This window comes from Phragmites australis, chromosome 5, assembly GCF_958298935.1.
Source record: "Phragmites australis chromosome 5, lpPhrAust1.1, whole genome shotgun sequence".
Lineage (NCBI taxonomy): Eukaryota > Viridiplantae > Streptophyta > Magnoliopsida > Poales > Poaceae > Phragmites > Phragmites australis.
In genome coordinates, this window is record NC_084925.1 from 2,789,729 (window position 1) to 2,809,203 (window position 19,475).

Below are 19,475 nucleotides of genomic sequence, written 5' to 3' on the forward strand. Positions count from 1 at the left end.
TCCAGTTTATGTTTTTACCATGCGACGTTCAGTCAACAGAATGTACCAATCGATACCAATCACTTTCTGCGTGACAACAGCTCCAATTGGTATCAAACTTCTTTATGAAAACAACATTTCTGTCAATGGTATCGACTTGTCAAGTGCTTGTGCCAACAAATTAGACATCCAACACAAGAAATTTCTCTACGTGTACTTGACAACTGGGCTACAACTACAAGCTTACGGGCATCAAATTCCTGTGACATACAGGCTTGCCGCAAACACAATGTCACGCTTAATAGCATTAGACGCAATCTCCATCTTCTTGTACAACGCAGAGTTCCCCATTATGGAAGCTGCATTCCTGAATTCTCTGCATGTTTCATCCAACCGAACGATTGTTCTTACAATGAGCCCTTCAGATACATCCGTCAGCTCACATATGTCCGCGAAAGGTGTTCCCTGCATAAATGTAACAAACAACAGAGTTATAATCGTGCATTCATCTTGGAGAAGAGTTCCCATGAAGATGTGTATACCTTCGCCCACTCGTAGACAACCTCAACAAGGCCAAACTTGAGATTATCACGTGCATACTCCTCCGGATCCACAGGCACCTTGAACTCTGCTTGTAGCTTTCCTAATCTGATTGCTGTATCGTAGAGCCTAATACAAAGAAAAACACAAGAGCAAAAGGCGCTTCATGTCTTCTGACTTCATGCAATTGAGATTATTAATTACAATGCATCGTAAGAGGAATTTTTGGGAAACCCTAACATACAGTAGTTTCCCAACTGAAAATCACTGAAGCACCAACAGGGGGGGGGGGGATTTAACCTCTTTTTGGCTTCAGCCAATTTTGGCGTAAGAGATGGTTCTGATGCATTCCGCTGTTGGAAAACTAATGCAGACATAATAGCCACGGCTTCTTCAGGTTCGAGGTCATCCAATTGATTCTCAAACAGACATTCTGTTGATATTAACTCCTCACCAGAGTTCATTTCACAGGCTACTCGACCCTTGAGTTGCACAACCAGATCAGAATCAATATAGTGGATCACCTTCAGTACATCAATCTGCAATCATGGAAAGCTTAAAATGTTAACACAGAACTTTGAAAGTGCATAAGTGGAGTCAGATGTGGTTCACTGAATGATATTTCATCCTTAAAAGGCTGATAATAGCCTAATAAGCATTCCATGTGAACTAAATTAACAAAGATAGCTTCCCAACAAATAAGCAAATGTGCACTCAGCTGTGTCTTTATAGTGGTTTGCATGCAACTTTTAGATCCTGTATGGATTGGGTAGATATGAGCAACAACAACAACAACAACAAAGCCTTTCAGTCCCAAACAAGTTGGGGTAGGCTAGAGATGAAACCCATAAGATCTTGCAAGTCTAGTCATGGCTCTGGCACGTGGATAGCTAACTTCCACGCACCTCTGTCCATGGCTAGTTCTTTGGTGATATTCCAGTCTTTCAGATCCCTCTTTACAGACTCCTCCCATGTCAAGTTTGGTCTACCTCGACCTCTCTTGACATTATCCGCACGCTTTATTCTTCCGCTATGTACAGGCGCTTCTGAGGGCCTGCGTTGTATATGCCCAAACCATCTCAAACGATGTTGGACAAGCTTCTCTTCAATTGGTGCTACACCAACTCTATCACGTATGTCCTCATTCCGAACCCGATCCTTTCTTGTGTGGCCACACATCCATCTCAGCATGCGCATCTCCGCTACACTCAACCGTTGGACATGTTGCCTTTTAGTTGGCCAACATTCTGCGCCATACAACATCGCAGGTCTAATAAAAAATTTAAGCCCACCATTTAGAATCCAAATCCAACCTGCTGTTTCGCTACAGTAGGGTTGGGACCGAAAACCTCCAGTATAACCCAAGTACCCAACACGAAGTGATTGAAGAAATGACAATAATAGAAGCCTTACTCTGCCTTGAAACTCTGGCATCTGTTGAAGCGCCTCATCTGACATTTCATATTTCAATTCATTCATCTGATCCTTGTACTTCTTTTGCTCCCTCATCAATGATATATGCTCCTTTAGCTTTATACAACCATGGCACTTGTTTCCAGACATTTTTTGCAGTAGTCTGTGATATGCATGGTAGCTTTCAACAAGATACATGTCTTTCATTTTTAGATCTGTATTGAATTGAATGAACACATTAAACAGTGATACAGTTTATAGATCAACTGTAGGAAGTGGAACTGAATGAAACACCACAATAATGCTCAGATTTGACAACTAAAAGTGAATAAAATATATATGCTGATATTACTCAAGGATCCCTCATCCTTCCCCCCTTCCATCTCACAAGGGTTGTGCATACTAGGTCAAACGGTTGGCGAACTTCACAGGCGTGCAGGAAAAGACACATGCATTTGATAATGTTATTGAATTATCATGGCTAACCCAGTAGACCTGCTAAAACTGAAAAAAGGAACTGGCAAGGAAAAAAAATTCTGCACAGTATTACATAAAAATAAAAAGATGGCATTTCAAGTTCAAAACCACTTAGTTTTGAGTTTGAACTAGCATATTAGGACTGTTCAGCATAACCTATTTACAGCTCCAACTTAAATGGTCTTTTTTTGCCATATTCATTTGTATTTCAAATTCATGTTCACCTAAACTTTGCCTTCTCCGCGCGCCCATCGCCACCACCTTCCTCTCCTGTGCACTCTCCTAGGGACACCAGTGCGCAACCCTCCCCCCAAGAAGCCGGCCACCCCCATGGCAACCATAGCCGCTTCCGCTCTCTCCACCATCAATGTGCGTACGCACATCCCCTTCTCGCTCGAGCTTCACACTCCAAACTACTCCTGTTGGTGTGAATTGTTCCAAGTTCTTGTCGACAAGTTCGGCGCCAAGGGCCATATCGATGGCTCCTTCCCCAAGTCGAACACCAAAACGGAGACCAGTGACACCATCTCCGCCTGGGAATCGACAGACTACATCGTCCTCTCCCTCCTCCACGCGCCAATCTCTGAGGAGATCCTTACCATCATCCTCGTACCCAGTGCCTTTGCGCATGCTGTCTGAACCAATCTGGAGGGACTGTTCCGCGACAACAATAAAACACGTGCCCTCTCCCTTGAGGCCGAGTTCCGCAACTTCGCTCAAGGCGATCAAACGATCCTCGCCTACTCCCAGCGTCTGAAGTCCTTCACCGGCGCCCTCGCAGACCTTGACCAATCGGCGTCTAAGGACACTCGTTCTCACCGTGTTGTGCAAGCTATCCAAGCTGTTCCGCAACATCGCCACCGTCATCAAGACCAAAACGTCGTTCCCCAAGTTCCTCGACGCCCGCTCCCTACTCTTTCTCGAGGAGGCCGATCTCAAGATCACGACGCCTGGCCCTTCTACGGCTCTGGTGGCAACCACCGGCGCCAAGCCACCCAGCACCACCGCCTCCAGCCATTCGACTGGCTATGGCGTCGGGTCCAAGAGCTCCTCCACCACCTCTAACGGTGGCAAGAAGAACAGAGGCCAGAACAACTGTCACGGCGGCGGCAACGGCGACAGCACTCGCGACGACCACACCGGCAATGGTGCCCCCACCCTTCCCCTGGCCCTGTGGTGCCATGCCGCCAATCTGGACCGATGTTGGCCTAGGAATTGTCGAACCACAACCTACAGCGTCCAACACCCAGCATGCCTTCGCAACACCAGGCCCGTACGGCACCCCGACTGCACCCTCATGGGATCAGGCCTCTCTTATCCAAGCCATGAACGCCATGTCCATGCAGCAGCAGGCACCTTGGTTCATAGACTCAAGTGCTTCTTCCCATCTGTACGCTGACCCAGGTAACCTCTCCCACCTCTCTCCCACCGCCAATACCAAGCATCAAGTGGTTGTCAGTGACGGCTCTGTTCTTCCCATCACAGCCTCTGGCTGTGCTGACTTTCTCACCGCCAGGCCTCTCACTCTCTAATGTTTTGGTTTCACCTAATCTCATTACCAACCTTATTTTTGTTCGCAAGTTCACAACTGATAATCTTTGTTCCATCGAGTTTGACCTGTTTGGCCTCTTTGTGAAGGATCTCTGGACTAGGAACGTGATTCTTAGGTGAACTAGCTCAGGCGACTTGTACCAGCTCTTTGCACCACTTGTTCGTCGTCATCATGCCCTCCACCACTACTTGGCACCAACGTCTGGGTCATCTCGGTCACCAACCCCTTTCAAGTCTTCACGCTAGTAACAGCATCACCGTCTCTACAAATAAAATGGCACCATCCCTCTGTCATGCGTGCTAGCTCAGGCGGCATGTTCGTCTCAAATTTCATCCTTCAGTTTCAAGCACTAGTGTTCCTTTTGAACTTCTTCTTTGTGATATGTGGACATCTCTGGTACCTAGTATTTTTGGCTACAAATACTATTTAGTGATGCTTGATTTTACACACTATTATTGGGTTTTTCCTCTCAAATTGAAATCCAATACGCGCCATCCGACACTTTCATACTTATGTCACTAACCAGTTCCACAACACAATTCAGAGCATCTAGTGCGACAACGGCCAAGAGTTCGACAACAATGCCGCCCGTGCTTTCTTCCTCACCTACGGCATCCACCTTTGACTCTCATACCCATACACCTCTCAACAGAACGGTAAAGCTGAGTGTGCCATTCGTACCATTAACGATGTTCTCCGCTCACTGCTTTTCCAGGCCTCTATGCCACCAGCCTACTGGGTCGAGGCACTCCACACCGCTACTCACCTCCTCGACCGACGTCCCACCAAGGCTCTTCCCTCCACCACACCATATCAATCTTTGTTCAATCCTCCTCCCACATACAACCATCTACAGGTCTTCGGGTGCCTCTGTTACCCTGACCTCTCCACCACCATGCCACACAAACACACTCACCACTCTACGGCTTGCGCCTTCCCTGGTTACCTGGAAAACCACAAAGGCTACCGTTGTCTCGATTTGGCCACAGATCGAGTCATTATATCTCGCCATGTGGTTTTTGACGAAGCTGTTTTTCCATTTGCTTCACGAACACCGACTTCGTCTGGCACATATCACATATTCGATGCAGATGACATTTCAACGAGAGGTTCTGCAACCGAACCCTCTAGTGGTTAAATCGGCGCCTCTTCAAGTGGTGTGAGACCCCTCCAACAACGTCCCACCACCACAACGGCGCCCCTCCACCCCAGCCCAAAGACAACAAGCACGGCGGCAGTCGACGGCCCCCCTGGCGCGGTGACCACCAGGCCCATCCAGCCCGGCGCGGCTAACCCGCCCGTCCCTCCTGCACCCGTCGGCCTCCCAGGCACAGCGACGGCCGACAGCCGACCAGGCACGACGGCGGCAAAGCTTCTCAACCCCGGCGCGCCCGAACCACCCACCCTCCCGGATCTGCACGGCCTCCCCAATCTGGCGCCGCTCCGCGTCTACACGCGGCGGCCACGCCCCTGACCTCCTTTTGCCCATCGCACCAGCGGCTAGCCAACACCCCAGCGCAGCAACCGTTGTGCCCCTTCCAATTGGCGTGATAGCAAACGGCCTCCACCATGACTTCGCACCACCCCTTCAGCCTGACGCGACGGCGACCGGCCACCCAGCACAGCTGCAACCGACAGACTCCACCTTGCTGAGTTGCCCCTCCTCGTCTACAACCATCTACCTTGGGCTACCACCGACGCATAGCAGCCAGCCCAGCGCAGTGTCATTGTCACCGGTTCAGTCAGGCGTAGCAGCGCCCGAACCTATCCCCACGACAGTGCCACAGACCGGCCACCCTATGATCACCAGCTCAAAAGCTCGCTAGGCCTTCGCCGCTTCCATCCTCGTCGTGTCCCCTGTGCCAAAGACATCGCAGTGCCCTCAACGATCTCAATTGGCAGACCGCAATGATCGAGGAGTTCACCGCCCTCTCCGCCAACAACACCTGAATCTAGTTCCTCCCCCGCCACGCGCCAACATCATCTTCGACAAATGGATATTCCGCCACAAGTACAACTCCGACAGCACCATTGCTCGCTACAAGGCCCGTTGGGTTCTACGTGGCTTCTCACAACAGTCCGGCATCGACTATGACAAGACCTTCAACCCCGTCGTCAAGCCTACCACCATTCGAGTGGTACTCTCCCTCGCCATCTGCAACAACTGGCCCATCCACCAGCTCGACGTCAAGAATGCCTTCCTCAACGGCAAGCTCGACGAGATGGTCTTTTGCCAGCAGCCCTCCAGCTTCGTCGATGCCGACAAGCCAAATCACGTTTTCCAACTCAACAGATCGCTCTACAGTCTAAAGCTGGCTCCTCGCACATGGTACAACCGCTTCCAAACTTTTGTGGTCTCCATCGGCTTCCGCAGCTGCAAGACGGACTTCGTCTACCATAGCGGGATTGGCATCGCCTACCTTCTGTTGTACGTCGACGGCATCATCCTTACAGCTTCAAGCATGGGACTGCTTCAACGGATCATCACCGCCCTCTGCAATGAATTTGCGATGTTTGACTTGAGCAACCTCCACTACTTCCTCGGTATCTTGACGTGTCGGGACTCCCACAGCATTTTTCTCTCAAGAAAATATGTCGTGGAAATTCTTCAACGAGCCAACATGTCTACATGCAACCCCTGCACCACGCCGACTGAAGCACAATCCAAGCTGGCCGCTGCAGCTGGCACCGATCTCCAACCCGACCCTATACCACAGTCTTGCAGGTGCTCATTAGTACCTCACCTTCACTCGTCTCGACATCACGCATGTTGTTCAGCAAGTCTGTCTCCACATGCACGATCCGTGGGAACAACACTTCCTGTTGATCAAGCGCATCCTGCAGTACGTCAAGGGGATACTCAGCCACGGTCTACAGCTCTCCCGTGGCTCCTCCCACAGCCTCGTCGTCTACTCCGACGTAGACTAGGCCAAATGTCACAACAATCGCAAGTCTACCTCAGGCTACTGCGTCTTCCTCGGCAACAACTTGATCTCATGGTCCTCCAAGCGTCAGCACACCGTCTCCCGGTTCATTGCTAAGGCCTAGTGCCGAGCTATAGCCAACGCCTGCTAGCTTCGCCAACTCCGAGTCGAGATCCGCCGCCCTTTGACCAAGGCCACCGTCATCTACTGCAACACCAGTGCAGTGTATCTCTCCACAAATCCAGTCCAGCATCAGCGGACAAAACATGTAGAGATCGACCTGAACTTCATCCGCGAACGGGTGGCACTAGGAGATGTTCATGTTCTTCATGTCCCGACGACCCTTCAGTACGCGGACATCTTCACCAAAGGATTGCCAACCGCGATGTTCCAAGATTTCTGCTCCAGTCTCAACATCCGCGAAGCTCCAAGTTGACACTGCGGGAGTGTGTTGGAATATACCGATACCAGGCCCTGTCAACCAGGCCCAGTCAGCCCAGCCGCCACTAGCCTCCAGCTGCCCCATTTAGAGTTTTATGTATATAGAAGTACAGCTGTATAGATTGATCCCCTTACTAGTTTATAGTGATTGATCTCTTTCCTAATTTACACCTTGTACCCCTATATAAGTCGGCTGACTTCCTGAGAATGAAATCAAGCAGAGCATTCTCCCAAATATATCTTCTTTCAAGAAGTATAAGCCATGAGCATACATGAGAGTTCCCATTTACCTTATCTTACTTACAAGATTGACAGGATAGTAAGCATATGGAACACGGTGGTAAATAGCTGAGTTATTTGTTATAGCCAGTCAGAACTAATAAAATAGCACAATATACATAGTTGAATCATGCAGAAAATCTGTACCTTTTATTGCATCTAAAGCAGGAGGATACTTAGTTCCATCCGGTTGCTCTTTTATAAGCTGTTGGACAGTTTTAGAGTAAGCAGTTTTGCTAGGCTCCTCGAGGAGTCTGACTTGATCAATCTTTATTTTGCCAGTGCATATACTCATTATCTCTTTGTTCTCTATTGCTCTTACTTCAAAACCCATTCCAGATGCATCCCCCTTGTATGGTAGCTTGATATTGATAACACCTGAAACTTTTCGTGTGCTGACAGAAGAGAAATATTCGTCGTCCATGCCACGTTTTCCTTTCGGGATAATAAAGTGTCCTTGTTGAAAATCCCCAGGTTCCTTTTCAATTTGATTGAACGAACCAGGGGCTAGTGCAGATGAAATGCAATCACCGGTCAGTACAAGAACAATGTATCGCCTTAGTGCTGCATGTTGATTTTTCAGTACTACGCCAAGCAAATGATCATCATCCTGTCAATATGTTCAAAGAGCATAGGGTTTTAATGTGGAAAAGATGCAACTATTGCACATTTAACAGTACCCGTTTTTTCATGAGAGAGAGAGAGAGAGCATCATAATCTTCAAAATAATCAGCCTCGTTCAAACACATATGTTATGGTACAAATGGTAGAATTTGGAGCCTGCGAAACAAATCAATAGAGCCTTCTAAAGTAGCTTTCTTAAATTGGCTGGGTGACTTTAATCCTCAACATTCAATGTGGAGGTGCTGAGCAAAAAGCTCCAAGGTAGTAAGCACAAATTGAGATCCTACGGAAATTTAGTTCAGCTTGAACCAAGAACATGCTAAGATCAAGCACTAGATTTATTCCGAGCTAAGCTCATATCAGGTGCTTGTGTATACTAAAGTCACATGATTTTTAGTAATTCTCTTTGGGTTCAGATGCTTGATGCTATTTAAAAAAGGTTTTAAACTTCAATTTGGAACTTAAATAATGCTTGGTTTCTGCTAATTTTCCCATATTTCTGTATACACTACTTTTGTATGTTTGGTAAATACATATAGAAAACCTAAAGACCCAAGCTTTCAATTTTCAAACAGTTGAGTGGTGGAAAATGAAGTAATAGAACTATGTAAATAAAATTCATTAGGAACTGAGCCTAGCTTAGTTGGTGAGAGGAGCAGGTGTACACCCCCATCACTCAGGTTCGAGTCCTCTTCCACTCGAATTTGGGTACCTATGTCTTCTTATATGCAATGCCACCTAGTTCCTCCTAGGCTGGTTGAGTTTAAATAAAAATCATGACAAAAAGGAACTAACAAAGAAAAAGTGTGCATAAAAAGAAAACCAAATATGACGAGGACATACTGATTCAGATTTAACAACCACCAGTCTTCCAGGCGAAAGAAACTGTTGAGAATTGGGTGACTGCATAATTGCCTCTGTGATAAATTCCCTATGTGCCTCAGCTTGTAAAGCCATCTCGTAGTATTCTTCGATAGAAGGCTCTCCTTTTATGCACCTGATAATACAACAAGGCAAAAAACTATGTTTAGTGCAAATAAATATACTTGATGCTATGCTTTTATCAGTACTTCCTATATACATCGAATGCTTATCATACATTGCCACATATATAACATTGCAAAGAAATGATGAAATGAACCTTGTTGCAATTTTATATCAAACAGAAAATGGCTATATTACTACATTTCTCATCCCTTTGGAGCTATGCATGGTCCTAAGCCAATCTAGATTAAATATCCACACCTCTGCGTTTATGTAACAAAATCATCCTAAGTACTCCTAAATTTGGCGGCGAAATAATGCTACTTCATTGCTTGTTTCCTCCTTGAGTCAATTCGGAGAAAGGTCTGCCTTCTAGGAAGGAATGGCTTTTTCCACTTATCCAAAAAAAAAAAGTGATACTGCCTCAACATATTTTGATTTTTTTTCTTGTCACCTCTTCATTGTGCCAAAGCTGTGATAGTTCTATCCTACAAAGGAATGTGGCTCCAGAATTTTCCAACCAAAATCATCAATCAAACACAACCCTCCTATTGTTGTTCAAGAATTTGCCTACCAAAATCATAAATCAAACACAACCCTCCTAAGTGTTAGCTTTTTATGTCAATGAAGCTATACTACTTTCTGAATCCAATATTAAGTAGGATTTGCAATTTTGCATTTGAAATGTTGGTGCCCATTGTAACAATTTGGTAAAGACGGCTTAATGTCTTGGTGTCTCACTCTATTGTCTTTGTAGGTTGACAAAGCATTTGCATAAGTAGCTTTTCCTTCTCAGGCAAATTCTTTTGTGCATGGAATTCGGCAAAACTTCTCTTCAGCATATCCTCAACCTATGAGAAAATCCATCAACCGAGTGTATTACTTTCCGGATGGGACAGTAAGAAAAACATAAAAGCAGACATCAAAGACATACTATGACCATCTCAGGGCTACTTGAATCCATTTTGAGCAATATAACTTTAGAATGTATTATGTATTTCATAACTAAAAATACCGACAGCTTAAGTGAAGTATCCAGTTACAACTTACATAATGTATACTTGAGATGACAGTAGTTATGCATGACTAAACTATTGTGGCGCATATGGTCGTAAAAAGGAAATTCAAAATACTGCTAAATTGCTAGTGACAGGAAAAAAAAAAGGTGCCCCTTGAATAGTCAAATTGTATGTCTTCGAAAAAGAAACTTATCAAGGTTGTGTCATTATTAAGTATATTCCTATTGTTATTAAAACAGCCATAGCGCAGTATATTGTATTCTCCCCCCATGCCCATAAAGAAACCCAATTGCAACAGTAGACCTCAAAAGAGCACTAGAACATACATTAATTAGCAGATATTTAATCGATAAATTTATTCAAAGACAGCCTTGGAAGTAAGCTGCGTTACGTCCTTGAGGGGTAGTAGTGCAATAGAGGCACAGAGGCCGATTCAGTTTTCACAGTCCAAGTTCAAATGTATATCTTTCACACATGTGCCTGGATGCCGACAAGCTTAAGAAATGAAAAGATGGCTGGGAATGCCAGGGTATATAGTTCCACATAAAAATATGGAGTTAAGTTGAGAAAAGAAACAAGTCTATACAGGGAAGTATTCGAATAAGCGTTGATAGGTATACCTTCAGTTCCTCCACACGTAGAAGATGTAGTATCATAGTGTATGTTAATCGAAATTGAGATTCCAATCGAGTTGGTTTTCCAACAATCAAATTTTTCAAATCACTTTCTTCAGGAATTTCATCACGACACATAATGATCACTGTGCCAATGTTATCAAGTCCTCTCCTGCCAGCTCGTCCAGCCATTTGAATATACTCTCCTGGAAGCAATTTTCGGTGTTCTTTTCCATCGAACTTTCTTAAAGAATCAAACACAACCTGTTGGGTTTGCAAAAGTGAGACTGAGGCTCAGTGCAGACAAACTAAGCACAGGTACAGTTAGCTCCAAATTTGCAGAAAGAAACAAGAAAAATTGGTGCATGCATCTGTGTGCCTCCAACATCTATGTTTACTTCCCCTCAAAAAACATCTATGTTTACATAAGTTCTCTTTCCAACAAAGAAACACTGGGCATTCTGTGTAACTGCGCACAGCAAACAATAGAAATATGTAGAAAAATAAAGTTGTAAATCAATGTTTCATAAGAATAATGAATCAAAAATTGGTCTCATCCAAGGCAACGTTAAATAAAAGCATGCCTACAAGTAGTTCATAGTGCCATCATAGAAATTAGAAAGTATTAGTATGTGAGTATGCACATGCCAAGACAAAACTTGACTTTCATATCCAACGTTATCTGAATGTGGCAATGGACTGGTCAGTGGAGAAGTGATCGATTTCATTCCCATAGTTGAAAAAACCAAGTAGACATTGACACCATCCCCAATACATGTCTTTGACCATTACATCCCCTAAGCTTTATTATTGATAGTTACTGAAATACTATCATTTTTATGTGACAAACCTTAATACTTTTGTTTGTATAAGTGGTCAAAGTTTCTAAAGTTTGACAACCCGTATTCTTAAATGACATATATTAGAGAACGGAGGAAGTATTAAGTAAACAGTGGAACCCAAGTTGTACGCATAACATAGAGCTGAATCATACTTAGTAACAGAAACTAGAGCACTTTGTGCACAAGATACAAAAGCGCTGAAACCCTCAATATGAGAAGAAAAATATAATCTCACCGTTCTTGCTGGTGCATTAACACCCATTGCAAATGTCTCCGTGGAAAACAGTACCTGCAATGAGTTCAAGAAAGTCAGAAGGTTACCACTCGGTTAATTACAAAAGATGACTGTACCAGAACATGTTCTATATGGTCACTGGAGTGCTGGAAGAAAAAACTTTTCAGGAGCAGCTAACAACACTGTGATGTGATCAGAAAGATTGTTTTCCTATTACACTGTTCATTCAAATTTGTTTTGGGGGGTGGGGGAGGGGGCAGGACTGATCAGAAAGAACACATTCCGTACATGGTATGGGTTGCTAGAATAGAGTACTGTGCATAACTGCAGTAACTCTGGACAGGATAGGATAGTGCCAGTTGTCAGAATTTACAATTGTTTGTTCTAAAACCCAGCAAATTTTGAACAGTTTGATATAATAGGGTTCGCCCATGGACTTCTTTCCTACAAGCTTCAAGAAGTGAAGCTACTAAAACAAACAATATTACGAAAAGGAAAAAACGAAAGAAGGATAGCACTGGTTAGTACTTGGTACAACTAAAACAGCATCAAACATGTAATTAAATATGATACGTATACCGGATGTTCAAAGCATAACCTTGATCACACCATGACAGAATAGCATCTCAACTACTTCCTTCACAATAGGGAGAAGCCCAGCATGGTGCACTCCAATTCCTCTTCGCAGAAGGCTTTGTATCCCTACAACCTATCAAGGAGGTCAAAGTTTCAAGCATTGAAGCGAAACCAAGGCTCAAAGAGGTACAGGACTAAATTTTATGTGCTATTAGATCACCTGTGGAAGGTTCCTATCAGATCCTTTAAGGCGTGAGAAGGCCTTGTCACAGAAGACACGGATTTCACTTTTCTCCGAATTACTGGTGAGATCAGAGCCAAACATGCTATCTGCTGATTTATCACAGCGGTTCTTTGAGAAACAAAAAATCACCACCTGTAAAAGGACCATCTAAAAGATCAGAAAAGCTTCTACCAAATGTGAAATGACATGGTATGATAAAAAAGACAGTAGAGTCTATGATCAAATGTTGAGACTAATTGTCAGTTTACAACGTGTTGTGATACTGGCTTCAGAAGAAAAATGAAGGATTACAAAAATCCATGTAGATAATGAACAAGGGGTCCAAATGAACTAATGTCATGAATTGCATGATACGGAGAAATCTCAAAAGTTATTTTCTCACATACAGGCACAAGGGATTTCTTCAGAAGGTTATTTACAAGTGGCATCCAAAATGAAGACTCTGATCTCTTTGGCCCTGAGGAACTTTGTTGAACTGCTGCTGCTCCTGAATTGGCATTGTGGTGCTTTGGGTATTTCTGATCTCTTCCCCTGTTAGATGCATCTGGATTTCTGCCTTGAATTCCAGCACGTACTGCAGGGGTTCCTGATTTTGGACCAGGTTTCACTCCAAGCTTGTTCGAATTTTTCTTTTTGAAAGCATCTTTTGCTTCTCTAAATCCTTGAGTAATAAAGGTGTCCCTCTCGCATATTTTGTACACCTCTCCAGAGTAGAACAAGCAATGCTCAAGAGGAACAGGCCTTTTGTTGGTCCTGGTGAACAAATAATGGCCATACTGTGTGATGCAGACTATCGTTGGAAGTATATTCAAAATGTTGCACTTAAAAAGGCAAAATTACAATATTAGCCAATAAAATATTTGACCTGCAATCAAACCCCAAAACTCTAATTTTATTGATCTGAGATCCTGTAGTAGTCAATTATGAGCAATCAGACACCTTTAAACTGACTTTGTTAATTTGAGTCCCTCAACAAACTGAGTTTGTTTAATTAAAGTGACCCTTTCAGTTGCTCCACTCGGAGTTGTCTAATATTCTAACTAATCTATTGGTAGTGTGGACACTAAGTTTGATATATCAAGATTGGCATCTCAAACTCAAAAGGTAAATTAACTAATATGTAGTCTGAATAGTATGTCTTGGAGAAAACTACCACCAAACAGCAAATTGGTAAAATCCCCAAATCAGAAAACTCTAATATGCTACTTCACAATAAGGTTTCTTGCAAAGTATGTTAGCAGACTTTGGCTTATTGTTATGTTATATGGGTGCTGGTTGTCCACGTTAGCACAAACTTGTGACTATCATATAAATTCATTAATCATCTGTACTAACATCAAGGGGAAGAGTATGAATCTTTTCTACATCCATCTTTCTTGGTGTACATAGAAAAATCATTGCCATTGGATCGTATACATCTACTTGTTCATATTCATTTCATATCCTGCCATCCGCAGCCAAGTTAAACCATTGATTTTTGCAATCCAGCAGCCTATATCCATTTCATATCCTACCAGCATTAACATAATAACCGATTAATTGCCTTCTTACAATAATTGAGTACATGAATGTTTCATAACCTTGAAATGAATTGTATTTAATGGCTACAATCACCCTCGCACCCTATCATAAATGACAGGTAAATCAAATTTATGGTTTGTAAAATAAAACTTGCATGATAATTAGCAATACCATTGATGTTTTCACATTTTCGAGCAGAACATTTTCGAGCAACATGGATTCCATGAGCCCGTTGACTAGTATCCAAAAATGGGCAAGTTGCATAATTGTAACCAGCCTGGCGGCTAAATCAACAAAAAAAAATTAAAGGTTTTAACACCACAACAAAATATAGTAAAGAGACGAACCAACAAAACTAGGACAGAGGAGCTTGGTTGCACAAAACAAAATAGTTCAAGGGCCTATAGTGTAGAGGGTTTAATAAGTTTAAACATGGTACTGGCTCCACTTACGATGTGACACGAATTTTCTTCTGCTTTGTTCGACCAATCCAGTCAGCAAATTCAACGGTATTTGGGACCTGAAAAGGGACAATTGGAATTCAACTCCTTAGTAAACTTGAAGAGACAAATAATATGAAGTCCTCAAACTTGAGATAGTCATAGCAAGATAAAAAAAGAAATTTTGATTTTTGCAATGTATTCCAATGGTAATTTTGGCATTAAATTATTATATTAACCCTGGCTCATGTTTAGAGCAACAATTTTCAGTTGTATTGTTTCCATGCGCAGCCAAGTTTGAGTGACCAAAAGCAATTACAAATGGCATTGCATCTGTATTGAACAATCACACTTCCTAGGAAAAAAACACCTTAAGATCAGAGTTCTGCATCAATTACTTTGAGAGACCAAAAGCAATTACAAATGGCATTGGCATGCCATAGCCATACTGTCCTAGCTATAATTGAGCAACTGTTTCAACAGTCAATAGTATACACAGAATGTTTGGTTGATATGAGCTTAATGACTAAAAGTGCAGTTATCACTAAATCCGTACCGTTGCCGAAAGAAGAACAATGTTAATGTGCTTCGGGAGCATTATAATAACTTCCTCCCAAACTACACCTCTTTCGGCGTCATTTATATAATGCACTTCATCGAAGATTACCTGGTTGCACAATTAACCACACATCAGCAGCCATATTATCTTAATAAGATTACAAAATGATGTTTAAAGTTAGAGGCACAGGGTAATACACTATGAAGAAATCAGAGCTGAAATGTCCTACCCATTCGATATCACGTATAATGTCCGCACCTCTGTAAAGCATTGAGCGCAATATTTCAGTTGTCATAATTAAGCAAGTTGCCTCTGGCCTGATGCTGACATCTCCTGTCAGAAGTCCCACATCAAACTTCCCACAGAAATCTCGGTATTTCTGGTTGCTGATAGTTTTAATAGGAGCAGTATAGACAGCCCTGGTGCAATGCTGCATAATAAAACTCTGTCATCACAAAATCCATGCTTACATTTTTTATTGAGGCGTGGATTTAAATCAACTATTACAGTAAGCAAAGAGAAATAGTACACCAAAGTATGTAGTCTAAAGATTGACCAACTGAGAAAAGCAAAAGTGAACTCTTATTCAAAATTAAGAATTGCACACTTCTCAAAGCAACTAAAAGTAATACCAAGTTAAAGCTTTCCCTCATTTGCTGAACACCAGGGTTAAAAAGCATTTACTTGTGGAAGATGGTAGATGGTTTCAAATGAACAGAAGAACAAAAAAAACAATGAAAGCAATCATACTTTTGTTGCTAAAGCGAATGCATACTCTGCAACAACTGTCTTTCCTGCTGAAGTATGGGCTGCCACGAAGACTGATTCACCCTTCTCAAGATAATATATAGCCTATGCTTGGAAGACAGAAAAAATATAGATTAGCAACTATACCAAGCATTTAACAGCATACTTTTCGAAGTTTGAAACAAATAGGTAGGTGATAGCAACTAAATCCTTCTTGTAACACATAATTCCCACATGAATATGGAGGAAAGGAAACATCCACACTCACTTAATGTTTCCTTTCATTCAAATTCCTGAAGCAATCTTGTGTCCCAAAAAGGATAAGACAAAGAGCAAACAGAACTAGAATGAAATATATCTGAGATATCATTAATACGTAAATTGTTTCCGGGCACAATCAATATTAGGAAAATAATATCTATGCCCCTCAAAATAAAATATTGTCATTCGAGATTGACAAACAACCTGTGCCGAGTCGCATATACAAACTTGTCCCAGTTTTTAGGGAAAAATATTGCAGTGTCACATGACAATAGAAGTATGAAAAATAACACTGCTATTTTGCACTCCTTATGTTACGTCGTTAATTTCCTGTATTACTTACCATAATTCAAATATACAGCAAACACAATGCAAGAACTGGCTCAAAGAACAGCATAGAACAACATTCCAAGACATAATGGCATAATCAATTTCTTAAATGTTATGTAAATTGAAGGGAAAAAAAACAGAAGTATGAAAATCAGCGGCCTTGGATGGGAAGGACAGAATTTATTAGTCTTAATTTGAAAGGACTACTAAATTCTAGTACTTTATTCAATCACAGCAGTTCAAAAAAAAAAAGGTGGTATAATAAGAGTGTGTAAGCCAATATGTTTCCCTTGCACAGAGTTTGTAAAATCCATGTTAACTTGAAGCCCGTCACAAATTTAAATGAGATTTTTCATAGTTAAGCTTCACAATACATTAGCAATTCAGAGTATAGTGCATACACAAAAACAGTTTTCAATGGTGAATGTTGATAGGCCCCATACACAAAAGGAGGGAGGGGTCTTCTCAAAATCTTTATAGTGGGATACACCACTCTAAGTAACCCCTAAGTCCAAATACAACTCTTGTCAAGTGCAAGCTGCAACTGCGTGTTTGCTATCAAAGTACAAGGGAAGGCTGTCAAACATAGATGAAGTATCACAAGTACACAATTAAAACCATGTAGTGTAAATGTGCCTATCATTCTATCAAAGTTCCAGTTAAAAAAAACTGTGTATGGTCTTGGATGATGTCATATATCAGATGTTCCTATCAGTATAGAGAAGATATTCAGACAAAAAGGTACAGATGCTTATGAATACCTTACCTCCTTCTGGAACTTATCTAATTCAAATGGAAACTCAATGGCCATATCGGGAACGAGTTTGTAGAAGTTAGTCACAATGTCTTCGTCCCCGCCAACAAGTGCCCAAACCTACAAGCAAAACATAGATAAACAGCAATTATTGGTTCATCTATGATCTGTCTTTAGAGGGAATTGTGAGGCTAATTCTGCAACACAATGCACCCATGAAGCTGAGAGAAGCACAGCATAGGAAGTAATATACAACATGAAGCATAAAATGTGCTTACCTTGCCATCCTGTGTCGTTTTGTCATCAACAGATCCACCTGATTCTCTGCGAGTATCTTGCACTTCAGACAATAACATTTGGTCCAAGTCTGTTTCAGTTTCGGAAACATCTCTTGCGGCATCAACTTCTTGTTTCTCACCATCTAGCTTTGTTATAGTCCCAGAAGCGTCTTTCAATGCATCAACTTTTTGTTCATCAACTTCTACCAATTGGAAACAAAAAGCTTAACAAGAGACAGGACTTAATAAACATTCATAAATGACAATATCCTAGTAGCAATAATGGGAATTGACGACAATAGATTACCATTGGTTCCCTCATCTTTAGCCGATTGTTGAACATCACCCTCCTGCAACACCTTGTTGACAGCATCTTCCTCCCAAGCTATCTTGAAAAGATCATCAAACTGCACCGAGTATTTTTCCTGCAGGACCAAGGGGCAATCAGATTATAAGCCTAAATGCAGAATGTTCAATTGTTAATCATATGCCCTGACTACCATTGTGTCATTTGATGAAGATGCAGGTTGCTCCTCTACAAGTTCTCCATCTCGGAAACACTTCCAGTGGCTTTTATACTCCTACAAGAAGGTACCAGCCGCCACAGCCACAGTTTAGCACATCCAAAACAATCCTTACATAGCAAAAGAAACACGAATTTAAAAAGATCAAACCTTCAATTGACCCAACTCCAATCCCTTGCGGAATCCCGGAGGAGCAACCTGCGCTGGACCACCGCTCATAAGCTCATGCACCCAATCACCATTCTGCGCACCTTCCGGGAACGCCTTCTGCATCGCAGCCGCCTCGGCAGCGTCACCTTGCAGACCACCCGGGCGAAACGGCCTGCTGTTCACGCTCCCCCTGACGAAATCCTTCGCCGGACCAGGCATCCGCGGCGCCACACCCCCGTTCTCCAAATCGAACACCTCGCTCATCTCCATCTGCACGGACTCAGGGTCCCACACATGTGACTCCGAAGGCCGCCGGCCGCGCCGGAAAGGCGGCTCCCAGGCGGGCGCGAGCATGGTGCGCGGGGCTGAGGGCTCCAGCGGCGGCCTGGACAGGTCGAACCAGTCCACGTCCCACACCCTGGCGCCATCTGCCGCGGTGGGGAGGTAGAGCTCAGGGTTGAGGTAGTTGGCCTCGAGGTACTCCTTCACGCTGCTCGGGCTCCCCGGAGGGTAGGCCGGCGGCTGCGGTCGCCATCACAACCCCGGCGGGTTTAGGGTTTACAGTTGCAGCGAACGAAACGAGTGATTTAGGGCGGAAGTGCTGGGTCGCGTACGTACCAGGACGAAGTCGGGAATAGGGCTGGGCGGGTGCGGCGTAGGGTCGAGGCGGAGGTGGCCGCCGTGGCCGGAGAAGGTGATGCGGAACGGCACCTCGCTCGCCGGCGAGGTGGTGGCAGGGCCGTCCATGGAGGCCGCTGCGGTGACGCAGTCGTTCCGTTTCGACGAACTGGGGCCTTGATCCTTCAGGAGTTTGATACTCTGAGATTGGCGACTGGAGAGTGTACTTGCGAATTCACCGCGTTTCAGTCGTTTATGTAGAAACTTTTGTTTTAAAATCTTGACAATATGGCAACAGCCCAACTGATTGGATATATAATTAATATTTCATATTCTACGTATTTTATGTATACAAATTGATTGCATCTTACTCGATATAGATCATATTTAGCATAGTTTATTGTTGGTTTATGCTTCTCAGTAGTTATAAGATGAAACAACAGACTGTTTTATTGCTGCTGGCTTTTAAAAAATTAAAAAACTGATTTACGATTAAATGAATTAAAAACTGATAAACCGATTTTTTTAAAAAAAAATTGATGTGCTGATA

The 19,475-nt window shown here is 43.1% G+C and overlaps 1 protein-coding gene across 3 annotated transcripts; it reads right to left on the bottom strand.

Annotated features, from left to right (window-relative positions):
• Positions 1–86: 86 nt before the first annotated feature.
• LOC133918400 (DExH-box ATP-dependent RNA helicase DExH11) lies at positions 87–19,146 on the bottom strand. 3 transcript variants are annotated; one of them, XM_062362266.1, is made up of 22 exons: positions 18,926–19,146; positions 18,308–18,829; positions 18,134–18,214; positions 17,941–18,058; positions 17,634–17,857; positions 17,368–17,475; positions 16,014–16,115; positions 15,493–15,693; positions 15,261–15,371; positions 14,717–14,784; positions 13,130–13,496; positions 12,720–12,875; positions 12,522–12,632; positions 11,924–11,977; positions 10,853–11,110; positions 9,955–10,064; positions 9,073–9,226; positions 7,753–8,215; positions 1,933–2,147; positions 820–1,058; positions 522–648; positions 87–444 (listed from the first exon to the last, which is right to left on the bottom strand). In XM_062362266.1, exons 1-22 carry the CDS (start codon positions 19,052–19,054, stop codon positions 232–234), a joined length of 4,131 nt encoding a protein of 1,376 aa, XP_062218250.1. In that variant the 5' UTR covers positions 19,055–19,146; the 3' UTR covers positions 87–231. The 3 variants fall into 3 exon arrangements, with proteins under 3 accessions (XP_062218250.1, XP_062218252.1, XP_062218251.1); XM_062362268.1 differs by having other exon boundaries at positions 17,634–17,833; positions 18,926–19,145; XM_062362267.1 differs by having other exon boundaries at positions 17,634–17,836; positions 18,926–19,145.
• Positions 19,147–19,475: the final 329 nt, after the last annotated feature.

Excerpts from the sequence above, each read along its gene's own strand:
- LOC133918400 (XM_062362266.1), bottom strand. The coding sequence starts at position 19,054 with ATGGACGGCCCTGCCACCACCTCGCCGGCGAGCGAGGTGCCGTTCCGC. Across the intron at positions 17,858-17,940 it reads TAAAGATGAGGGAACCAATG|CTTTTTGTTTCCAATTGGTA; the intron begins GTAATCTATTGT and ends TCTCTTGTTAAG. Across the intron at positions 17,476-17,633 it reads AAACGACACAGGATGGCAAG|GTTTGGGCACTTGTTGGCGG; the intron begins GTAAGCACATTT and ends TTTTGCTTGTAG.